Genomic DNA, 15,110 nt, shown 5'->3' on the forward strand with positions numbered 1-15,110 from the left:
AGGGAGTGGTGTGCGCCCGGGCGCTGCCTGGGGACAGCTGACAGCCTCACTAAGCGCGGTGGTTGCCCTCTCGGCCTCTTTGTCTACCACTCCCCCGGGGGACTCTTTAACCTCCCTTCCCCCGCCTGACATTTCACCGGCCGGACCTGCCCGAGATCACTCCGCCCGGGAACATCTGCGACTCCGGAGAAACAAAAACAAGGGGGCGGGGCGGGTCACGTGACGGGGCTGAGCGGAGGGGACAGAGAGCCAGCCGAGCCGAGCCGCCTCCATTTTGCTGTGGCCTCAGCTGCCCCTCGCTCGGCGCCCGCGGGGAAGGCGGCGGCGATGGTGCTGCTGCTGCTGCCGCCCGTGCAGTGAGTGCGGGCGGCCGGGGCTGCGCGGGCCGCTCGCGGGTGACGGTCGCCGCCTGGATGCGGGGCTGGGATCGGGGCCGCTGCGCGATTCTGCGGTGACAAGAGGCTGGAATCGCCCCCCGCCCCGAGCTCCGCTTCACCCCCCCGCCCCCGGGCCCGCTTCTCCGGCCGGGGGGGGAACAGCGCTGCGGAGAGGTATTAGGGGCCGCCCCGGGAGCGGTGGGGGCAGGGGCTGGGGCTGGTGGAGGGGGGAAGGAGCGAGCCGTTGGTGGTGGGGAGCAAGAGAGGGGGCTGAGAGCAGTCGCGGGGGGGGGGGAGAAAGGGGGAGCCTTTGGTGCTGGGGGGAAGGGGGCTGGAAAAGGAAAGGGGGGGTTGGGGCAGTCGCTGGTAGGAAGGGGGAGCCGTTGCGGCTGGGGAGGAGGGGGGTGGGAAGTGGGAAGAGTGGGGGGGGCGGGAAGAGGGGGAGTCGGGGGGGCCCTCCTTCTGCTGGGCCCCGGAGCTTTGTCTTGTGCTCCCTCCCTGCTTATGTGTCCGAGAACTGGTGGCACCCTAGCCGGGAACCCTTTGTGCGGGGCACTGTGCGAAGGCAGAGCTGTCTGCCCCAGTGCCTCCTGCCCCATAGCTGGGTCTGGCTTTCTTAGGGCTGCTGAGCCACCTCCCTTTGTTTTGTTTCTCTTTCTCTCTCCTCCTCTCTCCTTGTGATAAGTTTCAGTTATTGAACAAAGACGCCCCCTCCCCCGCACGCCATGGTGGGTGACTGGTGATTTAAGTGTATAAAGAGCCTGATCACTTCAATGTACTGATTCAATGATTTCTAAAACATATCTAGATTAGATGGGGAGAGTCTGGCAAAAATTAAACCTTGAGATGGTTTGAGTAGAGAGGTTTCAGAGAGGCAGCAGTGTTAGTCTGTATTGGCAAAAAAAACCAAGGCGTACTTGTGGCACCTTAGAGACTGACAAATTTATTTGGGCATAAGCTTTCATGGGCTAAAACCCACTTCATCGGATGCGTGCAGTGGAAAATACAGTAGGGAGATATATACACACACACACACACACAGAACATGAAAAAATGGGTGTTGCCATACCAGCTGTAAGGAGACTAATCCATTAAGGTGGGCTATTATCAGGAGGAGAAAAAAACCTTTTGTAGTGATAATCAGGATGGCCCATTTCAAACAAAAAGAAAAGGAGTACTTGTGGCACCTTAGAGACTAACCAATTTATTTGAGCATAAGCTTTCGTGAGCTACGGCTCACTTCATCGGATGCATACTGTGGAAAGTGTAGAAGATCTTATTATATAAAAAATACCTCCTCCCACCCCACTCTCCTGCTGGTAATAGCTTATCTAAAGTGATCACTCTCCTTACAATGTGTATGATAATCAAGTTGGGCCATTTCCAGCACAAATCCAGGTTTTCTCAAACCCCCCCCCACAAACTCACTCTCCTGCTGGTAATTATGCAAGGTAGCCTATTTCCCCTTGTCGTCCCCCCCCCGCCCCCCACGTTCTTGTTAAACTCTGGATTGGTGCTGGAAATGGCCCACCTTGATTATCGTACATATTGTAAGGAGAATGATCACTTTAGATAAGCTATTACCAGCAGGAGAGTGGGGTGGGAGGAGGTATTTTTTCATGCTTTATGTGTATATAATATCTTCTACACTTTCCACAGTATGCATCCGATGAAGTGAGCTGTAGCTCACAAAAGCTTATGCTCAAATAAATTGGTTAGTCTGTAAGGTGCCACAAGTACTCCTTTTCTTTTTGCGAATACAGACTAACACGGCTGTTACTCTGAAACCATTTCAAACAGTTGACAAGAAGGTGTGAGTAACAGTGGGGGGAAAATTAGCATGGGGAAATAGTTTACTTTGTGTAATGACCCATCCACTTCCAGTCTTTATTCAAGCCTAATTTAATGGTGTCCAGTTTGCAGATTAATTCCAATTCTGCAGTTTCTCGTTGGAGTCTGTTTTTGAAGTTTTTTTTGTAGGAGAATTGCAACTTTTAGGTCTGAAATTGAGTGACCAGGGAGGTTGAAGTGTTCTCCGACTTATGCCCAATTAAATTTTTAGTCTCTAAGGTGCCACATGTACTCCTCGTTTTTTGGTTTGTGTTTTGTTTTGTTTTTGAGTAGAGAGTGGCCAGAAGCCATTGTGTGTCTCCAACCACCTAACCGAAATGCAGTGTGATTAATTTCTGTAAGGCATTGAACTGTTGCTGCTGAACCTCCCTCTCCAGCATTATTGTTTTCTTTAATAACAAATCAGGTCAGAGCTCTCCCTGGGTCAGTGTAGGAGACAACACCCCAAACCCAACAGCAATTGCCAAACCCACCCACACTGTCACAGGAGCGACTCCTCTCTTCTCTCCCCTCCCTCTTCAGGGTGGGAAGTGTATATCACCATCTTCTCCCAATTCATCCCAGTCTCCTTTCCCCATAGAAGGGTAGGACTAAGTACACCACCCTAAGCTTTTTCTCATGTGAAGACAGAATGTTTCATTGGCAAGACAAGGGGAATAAGTGTTGCTAAAGTTGGACTTGGAATGTTTCACACTGGTATTTGAGTCTGTAGATCCTGTCTGACTCCATTGTCTAATTTTCATTCAATGGCAAGCTACCTAACACTGAGATTTGTTTTCCTATTAAGATGAAGGATTTGGGGGCTGAAGAACAAATGAGCAATGAAGCTTTCTGGCTGTTCAAGCAGTTAAATCTACATTTGGAGCAAGAATTGAAGTTTCAACCTCGGGAGAAGGGCCTGAGCCTGATTGAGCGCACTGTTGAGGTGAGGAGCAGGAGGAGAGCTTTGGCTCTAGGGGTGGAAGAGTTAATTATTCATGAGGTTGATCCATTGCAATGAGAACTAGCTGTGTAACTATCAAAAGCTCTGCTGTAGTTTTACACTAGGGAATTGCAGTACACAAAGATAAACAGTAAAGCAAAGCGATGCTGTTAGTTCAGATTTAATACACAACTTGGGTTTTATAGAAACTTGTAGGAAACTGAATACCAGTAGAAACACATGTCTTTTAAAAATCCCATTATCATTTTTTTCTATATAAACATCCTTTTTGTGTTTGTGGAGGTATTTTAATTTAAAATAAATGTATATATTATGTGCCATGAACTGTCTTTAAATTCCAACACTTAAATCCACTAGATATCTTCATTAATAGAAGAACTAGTTAAAAAAATAAGGTGAGTTTTGTATCTGCATCTGATCTGTGATGTGCAAAAATGGTCTGTGGATAGCTGTAGATTTGCAGGGCTCTAATATATAAAATTTGGATCTGCATCCATCCGTAATCCACAAAAATGGTCCGTGGATAGCCGCAGATTTGCAAGGCTCTAGAGATGCTTTCCTGAGTTGGAGTCTAATGCCCTAATCCATCTGGGCAGACTCCCGCTGAACTCAGTCAGCAGGTACAGAGCCCCACTGATTTCAATATGAAGTTAATAGCTTAGGTAAAGAAACTTATTTTAGTACATTAATGTTTCTATCTTGATTGTGTGCCTTCAGGTACAGAAGCTATTGTTGGATTCTTGTAGATTTTAATGATATGCTTAAGTCGTAGTGCTTTATGTCTTCAAAGCACTGTACAAACAACTAGAACAGTTCTTAGGGTTGTAAACTACTGGGATATCTTGACAAATTAGGCAGTGGAGACAGATAATTAAGGGTAATGGGCTTCGAAAATACATTTAACCAAAGACATGTGAAGTGTCATCCATGTAATTTAATATTTTAATGATCTCTGTAGAACTGACCCAATGAGCTTTTCTGAATTTCAGCTGAATATGGAATACTTTAACTGGATACTATAAAGAGGAATTTTGATGAGTAATCTGTATTATCCCACAGGTAGCTCCAGGGGCACCCCTATCTAGATGCCTACAAATCATATGTCTACAGTGGTCCCTCAATACAAGCCGGGCTCATAATGGGTTTAATTTTTGCATTCTGGTGGAGTGTAGAAGGAACTCCATTTAATACAGGAATTTTTCTGCAGCCTTTGCCCACACCCTGAGGTCAGGGCTTGTTCTGTTTATATATATTTTGGTGACAATTGTCTTTTAAAAACAAATGCATATTATAAATGTGGTTATACTGGATTTTGTACTAAGTTGACTTGGAAGGTTTGGCCTTCAGTCCAAACACCGTGCGTTTGTTGTGAGGCTCTGTAGGATAACTTACCCCTTGTTCGGTAAATTAAAAAATCCACTGTTTTCACAACATACTTCTTTTAAGAGACTATTTGCCATCTGCTTGCCTACTTCTAAAACAGATGACACTGCATTATACAGTGTTGGTAAATGCTGATTTTGCTCATTTCATTGCAGAATGAAAACACTTTATGTCCAAGACTAAGGAATGCCAAGGTTGAAGATCTGTGGAGTCTGACCAGTTTTTTTGGATTTACAACTGAAACGTTTGTCCTGGCTGTCAACATTCTGGACAGATTCTTGGCTCTTATGAAGGTATCTTGAATGGGGAAGAAGTACTACTATGGCAAAGATCCTTGTGTTGAATATGCATACTTCCTGTTTAGTTTTACATTCATGAGGTTTGCTTTGAACGAAGGTAAAAAAACAATCGAGATTCTTTAATAAACAACTGTAATTCCTGTGTCCTGGTTAGCATCATCCTGTGATAGCTCCTACTTCCTAGATCAGAAGTGGGTAGGTCACTTCACGACAGATAAGATTCTTAGAGTGACTGTCCGATATTTATATGGTATCATAACTTTGCACATAACTCTACGTAGGTAAACAAAAAATATGGTTCTGGTTCTTGCCTTTAAAAGCCTATAATGTTCATGAAATAAGATGAGTCTCAATATTTTGCAAACTAATCTTGGAGTATTGAGAGATCTGTATAACTATGGCCAACCTATATGTAGTATTAATGTATGGTCCAGTGGAACTGCTTCAAGAATGCATTGCTGGACTATTCTCAGTAGAGGGGGCTCAGATATGGAAATGATTCCCCCCTATGGCCTCTGGAAGTTGTGCATTTCAGGATTTGTATTAGTGAACTTTTTTTTTTCTTCCTAATTTTCTTCCTTATTTTTTTGTTATACTGATATCACTTTGCAGGTACCTTTCTAGTGAAACTACCTTGACAAAGTGCATTTTATATATAGGATTTGGTTAGACAGGCATCATGTACCAGTAAATGCAGTCTAAATCTTTTACTTAATGTTTATATTGTAGTAGTGCCTAGAGGTCTCAACCAGGCTAAATCTCTGTTTAGCTGGGTGTTGTACAAACATACATGACAGTCCTACCCAAAAGAATTTGCAGCCTAAAACATGAAATGCTTCGTGTTTAACTAAAGGTTGTGTGGCTTTTAAACATGGTACTTCCATAGTAACATCATGTGGGTCACTAGGTTGTCACAGGTGTAACAATTGATAAATGTTGTGGGTTTTGTTTTTTGTTTTTTCAGGTGAAACCTAAGCATTTATCTTGCATTGGAGTCTGTTGTTTTCAACTGGCTTCCCAAGTCATTGAAGAGGAATGCAATATTCCGTCCACTCATGATGTCATCCGGATTAGCCAATGTAAATGCACTGTTTCCGACCTGAAACGGATGGAAAAAATAATTTCGGAAAAACTGCACTTTGAATTTAAAGCTACTACTGCCTTAACCTTTTTGCACTTGTACCATACTATTGTACTCTGTCATACCTCAGAAAGGTAAGTGTAGTTACATATCCTATACCATTATGTCCAATGATCTGTCATCGTTATAAGACCCTTTTTCCCCCTTTTAGAAGTCTCATTAAATTGAATTCTGACTTTAGCTTAAAAATCGCCATCTTTTAATCTTGGTTTTTACTTGAGTAGAAATGTTCTCTTTTTTATTATTTTTAGGAAAGAAATCCTGAACCTTGACAAATTGGAAGCACAGCTGAAAGCTTGCAACTGCCGATTAGTCTTCTCTAAAGCAAAAGTATGTACATTTAAATTGTTTTGCTTAGTAATTCATAACTGGATTTTGATTTGTGTATGCTAAGTGTGTTTTTTGTACTTCCAGCCATCCATATTGGCCTTGTGTCTTCTCACTCTGGAAGTTCAGACTTTAAAATCCATTGAGCTGTTTGAAATTGTTCTGCGTGTTCAAAAGCATTCAAAGGTAAACTATTTTAAATGGCTTGTTTACCTGTTGGCTTTAGCACTGAATAATGAAGTACCACTTTCCTAACCATGGGCATCCTGAACACAACCATAAGATGTTGGATAATACCAGCACCCTTCCCCTTAGCATCTTGAGGTGTAAAACATACCATACCACGAAGACAAAATTACATTGCGCTCTCTTCTTTACGAAGAAGCAATCTGATAGCAGGGTCTTATTGGATGCTTATGAGATTAAGAACTTGTTAAGTTCTTCATCTTACCCAGTCCACTTAAATATGTGGATCCGAGGAAGCTCCCCTGTCGTCCTGCTCCTTACATGGGAAGGGGCTTAAACATGACACTTAAAATGTGGTCTATGTAAATGTAGCTGTTGGTTTTTCTTTTCACACTAAAGATGTTAAATATATAGAAAAAGTGAAAGGTACTGTCTTAAAAGCATTAGTGAAACTAGTATAGCTGAGTGCTTTTGTCTTAACTTTAAGTGTACAATAAAACCAAGACTTTACAACAAACAAATCTACCCAGATTTATTTAACCTGAAATGATGATGATGATCCCAGCCCTGAAGAAATTATTTCATATTTTCTAGCTCTGAATAGTTTTGTCTGACATCCTTCATAAAATCATTACTATACAATTTTAATGTTCTTAATAGACATTAAATAGTATAACAGATAACTCTACTGTTTTGTTACTGTGTGAAAATCCTGAGATTCAGGGTCCTGAGTTATACTGGCATGCATTGTGTGTTATGAGGCAGGGACTAACTGGCTCATTTGCTTAAACCTGTCTTTAACTTAAAGGCAACATGAATTTTATTTGAACTGTCAGCTTCACGCTATATCACACAAGATTGTCTTAGGCCATGCTAAAGGAGCTGAATTTGAAAAGTGAAAGACTGACTTTTTAGTCCATTACTTCAGCAGCATATCACTTGATTTACATGCCAGCATGTTTGTAAAGGTGAGGGGGCCTCATTCTAGACTGTCTGCAGTATAACTAATTAGATGCTTTTTCTTTAAGATAAGTGATAGTGACTTACTCTACTGGCGAGAGTTGGTTTCCAAATGCCTAGCAGATTATTCTTCTCCTGAATGTTGCAAACCAGATCATAAGAAGTTAGTTTGGATTGTTTCAAGACGTACAGCCCAGAATCTACAAAATAGTTACTGCAGTGTTCCTGAGTTGCCAACTATACCAGAGGTTGGATGTTTCAATGAAAGTGAGAGGTAAGTAACATTTCCTAGGTTGGTGGTTTTCACTGATTTTGTTAGTTTCTGCAAGCATTGTGGTGACACGTAGTCATAAAAATAGATTTGATTCAGTAGTTCTTATTTGCATGAACAGTTGCTTAAGGAAGTGTAGTCTTTCTGGTTGCAGTCCAAACTGACTTAAATCTCCAAAACTATATATTGCTTGGGTAACTAGAAAATCACCTCAGTTTTCCCAAGCAGTTGAAGTCATGTGGCATGATCTGACTTAGCAGCTGCCAGAAATTTAATTTTAAGGACTGCAACCCAAATGTTCAATAAACAAATAGTTTTATTGTTGGCTTTTTTTGTCACTTTAGTCCATGTTAATTTTTGTTTCAACAGTTTCTTAAAGGACTCTAGCTAAAAAGTTAGCATGTTTGGGAATCAAATTTAAGGAAAGGTGAGGGAAAGCAGAGGGAGAGGAAGGGACAGGGCTGGAGCAAACAGCCAATCAGCACAGGGCAAAGGAAGTCCAGTCAAAATTGTAGAAAGGTGTTTGGCTGCTCCTACTGACTGGAGTCTCTGGAGCAGTTTGGCTCCAAGGCCACATGCTGAGGAGGCACCACCTGTGTCCTTGTGCCCCCAGAGTTTGTGGGGTTCCCCTGTATAGTTTTGGGTCCATGTAATTGCTTGTGGAAGTGATTGCCCCTGCTGGGCCCCATTTTACAATATGCAATAGTCCCTAACTAGATGAGTTCTTTGCACAGCAGTCTGATCCTACATCTGTTGACTTAAATGGCAGTCATATTAAACCTTTAGTAACTTGGATGGTTGTCGATACTAAACATTTTAACGAAACTAGTAGCAGTGCCATTTCACACAACAGTATAAATATAGTAATAAGACGTACAGTGCCTGTTCGTGTTAGTTAATAAGCGGTAGCATAATCGTGCTAGTGGATTTAAAAACGAGGTCCAACGCTTGCGAATATGCTGTGATTTGAGCATTGGGAGCACAGTAACTAGTAATACAAGCTTTTTTTTCTAATATTTTTGAAGTCTCTTTGCCAGTGGAATGAAATTCTGTAGAACTAAAAGTATGAAGAGCTTTTGAATTTCATTGGCACCTGACATTCCACAGCAACTCAATACGTCTATAGGAACAAAATATTTAATGAGAGAACGTGGGATCAAAAAAAAATAAAGGTTGCTACCTTCATGGCTGCTTGTGTAGTCGTCATTACTTGAGTAAATTACAAATAACTCTTCCTTCTCTTTTAGCGAAGACTCCTGTGAAGACATGAGCTGTGGAGAAGAAAGTCTTAGCAGTTCTCCTAGTGATCTAGAAGGCAACTTCTTCTTTGACCTCAAACCTAAATCTACATGGAAAGCTCTCAACTGTCAGTCTTAGCAATTTGATTGCACTAGAGTACAATTTTTAAATGTACCATAGGTTTTCTTGGCAATAATAAATGAGTAGGTGGTATCCAGGCAAGAGTTGCTGTGGAATACATAAGTGCTTATAATGCCTGCCTTTTTTAGAATTCTGATTTAAACAGCCATTTAGGTGCCCGTTCAGCAAAATACTTAAACACAGCCACAGTCCTGTTGAAGTGGACTACTCGTGTGAGTAAAATGATGCATGTGAAAAGTACCTTGCTGAATTCGGTCTCACAGCATAATGGGCTAGTATTTCAAATGGTAAAACCGCTTTAGAGTGCGCACACAATCTTCAAGAAAAGAGGTTGTATGTGCTCTATTGTACTCATTTCTTTTGGGGCAGGAAGTATTTTAACCAAAATTATATATTTTGATGGTGTACTCTAAGGATTTTAAACAAGGATTCCTTAAGTTTAAAAAGCAAAGATTTTAATCAGGAGTATGCATGATCTATTTTGGGAGGAATATAGACTTAAATACCTTTAAACCCATTCATATGAATGATAGTCTAGTATGTATGTGCCAGGGTTTATTTTAGCATTTTCATTTTAAACTAATGCAGATAAGCTTATGCTGAATTTCATAATATGAACTTCAATGTTTAAAAATTTAGTGTGAACATGTCAATTCATACTATTAGACTAGAAGTATTAACATGTTAAATTTGGTAAATTTACATTCCTTTAAATATTTAACCCTTGTAGTTGATTTCAGTATTCTTCCACTGTCAAATGACTAAATCCATAATCAGACTGGTTTGCATGCTTATGTGAAAGCTGTTAGTGCAAGAAGAGTTGGTATTATGCAGAAATGTCAGGTAAATGTGAAGTTGATAAAGTGGTTGATATAATGGCAGAAACTTGGTAATTTTTTTGCATTTTTGTTAAAGCACACATATTAGTATGATTGCATTTCACTCGAGTATGGACAGCTAGCAAATGAGGAAATTCACTCTGTAGAATAACGGTAAATGTGTGGTAGTGCCAATGTAAAAATGAAGGGACAAAAAATGACAAGCTAAAGTTTAATGTTTGTAGAAGTAAACATCTTTCTAGTATGATGTGCAGATGTGAATGGTGACGTAAGTTCCTAAATGTTATATGCTTTCAGTTTTATAAACTTATACAAAAGTTTACAAAATGTATAAAAAAATGTAAATTTTAAAAATGTACAGAAAAATCTTAACTTTAAATGAACAAAAAAGGACTGTATTTTTTTACATTGTGTATGTAACTTTCTGTAGGTAGCTTGCATGTGGATATTAATTTATTGTGTATTCTGTATGATACAAATACTGTCTATTGAAGTCTTGCTTTTTCTACAGTAGGCGTCAACATCCAACGAGATATTTTCTGAACCCAACCTCTGATAAAGGTTATTAAACCTACTGTTTTTGCTTCAGTTCAGAATAAAAATAAAGCAGTTGTATTTCTATTTGTGTAAATCTACTGCAATCGAAGACTTCTCAGTAAGACTTCTTCTTCTATCAGCTGCTCTATATACTGAAAACTGGCTTGGTCTGAAACTTTTCTACGGGGACTATTTAAGGCTTTTCTGAAAAATTTAAAGGAAAATGGTGTCCTTTTATATGCAAGATTTTTATAGATTGGGTCTCCAGTAAGAGCCTAGCTAACTAGACTTTGATACCTGTTTTGATTCATGAATTGTAACATACTAGATAATTGTTTAAAAGATTTCTAAAATGGCTCTACATAGTGATTTTGCTTAACTAAGTTCTGATTTAATCACAGGGGAAAACCTAACCTATCTAGGCAAAATTTCTGTTGCCTCCAACTAAGAAAATTTCTATCACAAATTGGCTTCTCCTTTGCCAAAGAAAATAAGATCAGCTAATTATACACTTTTGCTCAGTCTTTTCTTAATGTTTTTAGACTTTGTATGCCATTACATAACAGTCATATGGGGTCAGACCAATGATCTACCTAGCCTAGTAGCCTGTCTTTTGACAGTGGCCGGTGCCATGTGCTTCAGAAGGAATGAATAGAACTGGGCAATTATTAATTGATCCATCCCCTGTTGTCCAGTCCCAGCTTCTGGCCGTTGGAGGCTTAGGGATGCCTGAGCATGGGGTTGCATCCTTGGGCATCTTGGCTAGTAGTCAGTGATGGACCTATTCTCCATGAATTTATCTAATTCTAGTTGCCGTCAGCCTACCACTAACACCACTGCATCTCAAAGTCCTGGAACTGACACTATTACATGTTCTAGATGGAGTTGGGCATTCTTTCCTAGCACTGTAACTATCAACTTTACTATAGTTTGTCAGTTAACAGTATTAGGTTGTGATTACTGCTCTGTGCTAGGCTACTGGGTGGCTTGACTTCTACCATAAATTCCCTTTTCCCTCATCATTGTGTTGTATATTCATACCACATGTCACTTAGCCTGTCTTCTGAACAGTGTTTTTAGATGGCTCCAGCGTGAACTGCATGAGATGTCTGCTAGCCTATGTGCCTAAACCAAATTATTCAGAATATGGTAGCATTATTGCATATGACTGGCTCTCATTTTCTACATTAAAAAAAATTAAGATCTTGGTTTTCAATAACCTTCAACTCTTAAACAGATGTCCTAAAGCTCAAGATAAGTTTAGCTCAAACCCAAGCCTTGGCATTGATGACAACTAGTCCACTGGCCTTCAACCAGAGGCAGCTAGACTTATTGTCTTTGAACAGGTTTCAGAGTAGCAGCCGTATTAGTCTGTATTCGCAAAAAGAAAAGGAGTACTTGTGGCACCTTAGAGACTAACAAATTTATTTGAGCATAAGCTTTTGTGAACTACAGCTCACTTCATCGGATGTCTGACCCATGAAGTAAGCTTATTCATTCATGTAAGCTGTGAAAAAACCACCCCAAGTGGCTACATTCTGTAGCCTCAAGTTCTTGGAATTTCAACAAAAATGGATTTTAAGTTTGCTGTGCCCTCATTCTATAATGTTCTGAGTATATGTACATGCAAAAAGGAATAGTTAAATAGTAAAAAATTACAGCATGAGCAGTGATTATGCTTCTTGATGTCACAGGAGTGCAGTAGTGGTAAACAACTGTTTTGAGATGCTCAAATCCATAGTTGCATCTGTTTGCAAGACTTCTCCAGTGTTGAGAAGGCTGCGTCTACTGCTGTTTCTACCACCCAAGGGAGAGAGCTTTGTACAGAAGAAATGACATTTTTAGGATTTTTGAGAAACATGTCAAAGGGAAACATACTTACACATGTGGTGGTTGTGGTCAGGAATTACAGTTTTGGGAGGAAGTTAGAGGTTCATTTTATGACAAAATGGCAACTTCCTTAAGATCCCCGACTGCCTTACTTAATGCTGCAGTCAAGGATCTACATTTTAAATAGAATGACTGATTTTATTGTTAGCAGCAAGACTTTCACCTTGGAAAAATGTGACTTCTCTTATGGAGTTGTGGTTAATATATGGACTGTTCTTGTAATGGAAAAGCTTTCACACCCAGGCACCTTATTGGCATCAACATTTCTCCCTTTGGCAGTGGGGGCCTGGAGTAAATCAGTTTGACTCTGGAGAGGGTTGTTGGTGGGGGTTTTTTGTGTGTTTAATTCCTCTCTGGTTTATTTTTCAGTATTTACAAAGTGGGCCTCACGATAGGCCCAAGTTGTTTCTTTTGTTTAGCTGAGAAACACTCAGAGGGAATACCTGTCCCTGCCCATTCTCTGGGGTGTTGACTTCTTATGCTGGCTTCTGGGTGCCAAACAGCAGTTCGCTTGGTTGCTTCCCCTATGGGAAAGAGACCAGCCTTTTCTCCCTGCTGCAGCTTCTTTCTCATTTCTCCTCCCCCTCTCACCAGGAGAGGGGTTTGTAAAGGTCACAGACAGGCCTTAATTGGACTCAGGTGGGCCTTGTTAACATGAGGTAACCTTTTCAGCTCATGGGGGTGGAAAGGGCCTTTACTATTGTAAGGCTGATATAGCAGCATTCCACCACTCTTCTAGGGGTCAGGTGTGACTTTGTCACAGTATGGACACAGAAGTGCCAAAAAAGAAGATAAGTATTTAGAAATTGTTACTCAGAGGAGGCAGCCTTCCCAGCCTGCAAGCCAGAAGCTTTAGCCAGGTTTGTTTAATATTAAACTGATTCTGAATACGTAAGGTAGGGTGTAGGTTAATGATTTATTGTACCTTTGCCTTATTAAAAAAACTCATGGAAAGTGAAGGCACTTTTCTTAAACATAGGGTAGTGGTAGTTCTGGAAAGTAAAGTTCTATTTGTCAAAAAAGTCTGAGGGTGCTGCTTTAAACAATCTGCTTTAACCCCCTTTGTAGTAAGCATATCTAAGGATCAAGAGAAGGCAGTACAGTCCCCATGCCCATTCAGCTCCTGGCAGAGACACGTTAGTGTGATTGTATTAGGAACAGAACAGCCATTTTCTCGGTCCCCGGCAGAAACACAGCCTGTAGTTTTCCTTCTTCCTTTCTCCTAGCCCTGCTCTCGTCCATTCAGATAAAAAGCTGTTTTGGGCTAAGACCATCACTTCTGTGTGTATGTACAGGGCCTAGCACAGTAGCGTCCTGCTCTCAGCTAGGGCTTCTAGCTTCTGCTGTTCTACAAATAATGCTAATAATTTACTTGTATTGTGGAAATAGCAGTAACCCCCGTCAGGGATCAGAGCGATGTTGTCGTAGGGACTGTGTAACCAAATAGAAAATGCTGGCCAGCCCCAAAAGTCTTACAATGTAATTACAAGCCAAGGTATGACAAAAAAGGCCAAGTCTCCCAAGGTGACACGAAAACAAGTGCTCTTAGTTTGGTTGGCAAAGTGAGGTCAATGTTGCTGTGAGGACAATCTTGTGATTTTTAGTAACTTCCAGTTTTCAGAGTTTTCTAGGCCAGGGCCTCACAGCTATTATAAACATAGAACATAGGTAAGTGTTAGAAAAACAAAGATCAACACTTCCTTCTCTTCTAGTCTTAGGCCTGTTTATGGGGCAGGTCAGCTATTTGCATCGTTCTGCTCCGTTCCAGTCTGTCTTGAAGCCGTTCCTCGGAAACTCTAGCTAATCGAATCCTTTTGTATGACATCCATCTAGTTTTGGGTTTTCCAACCCTTCTCTTATCCTTCACTTCTCAGTTTAACACCCCATTGCCTATATATTCTTCCAATCTTTTCACCTGCCCAAACCATTTAAGACTGGATTCCTTGTGCTGTACTATAATCGGTACCACCATCACGCTTCCCCTAATTCATTCATTCCAAACATGGTCCATCGCTGTAACTCCAAGCATCCAAGCTTTACACCGGAGATCCAAGCTCTGGTCCTGTCTCTTCCTCGGGGCCAAGCGTTTGGAGCCATACAACAGTGCAGGCCTATTTAGCTGACGTTCCCGAGGAAACTTCTTCCAAAGAAATTCAAAAGCTGATCTCTGCCATAACAATTATACACCAGTAAAAATTACATTCATCCCTATAATAATTAACACTTAGTACTGTTCATCTTTCAACCTTTAATCAATCTTAACACCTCTAAACAGCATAATGGCTCCTTAGGAACTCTATGGTACATCGTGGCCACTCCAGCAATGGTGGGGACAACCAGACCTGTTCTGATTAAGAGCAGATGGTTTTGTGGTTCTACCCCGTCAGCTACTGGACTAACTGCCAGCTTTTTATGTAGACCAGTCACTGCAGGGGGGTGAGCACACACTGAAGTACATACATTTTGCATGTTTCAGAGTAGCAGCCATGTTAGTCTGTATCTGCAAAAAGAAAAGGACAACTTGGGGTACCTTAGAGACTACCAAATTTATTTGAGCATAAGCTTTTGTGAGCTCTGAGGTGCCCCAAGTTCTCCTTTTCTGTTTGCGGATACATTTTGCACGTTCAGTTTGAAAGGCAGCATGACTAAGACTTTGGTTGTATAATCTCTACTCTGTCTGCAGTGATCTTCACCCGTCCCTGTTAAGATATTTGTAAGAGGGGAGC

At 41.0% G+C, this 15,110-nt stretch overlaps 1 protein-coding gene across 1 annotated transcript; it reads left to right on the forward strand.

Moving 5' to 3' along the window:
• Positions 1-190: 190 nt before the first annotated feature.
• On the forward strand, positions 191-10,578 carry CCNG2 (cyclin G2). Its single transcript, XM_037896731.2, has 8 exons — positions 191-551; positions 3,016-3,153; positions 4,710-4,847; positions 5,818-6,068; positions 6,246-6,324; positions 6,409-6,507; positions 7,536-7,741; positions 8,986-10,578. The coding sequence occupies exons 2-8, from the start codon at positions 3,016-3,018 to the stop codon at positions 9,113-9,115; spliced, it is 1,041 nt and encodes a 346-aa protein (XP_037752659.1). The 5' UTR covers positions 191-551; the 3' UTR covers positions 9,116-10,578.
• Positions 10,579-15,110: the final 4,532 nt, after the last annotated feature.

This window comes from Chelonia mydas, chromosome 4, assembly GCF_015237465.2.
Source record: "Chelonia mydas isolate rCheMyd1 chromosome 4, rCheMyd1.pri.v2, whole genome shotgun sequence".
Taxonomy (NCBI): domain Eukaryota; kingdom Metazoa; phylum Chordata; order Testudines; family Cheloniidae; genus Chelonia; species Chelonia mydas.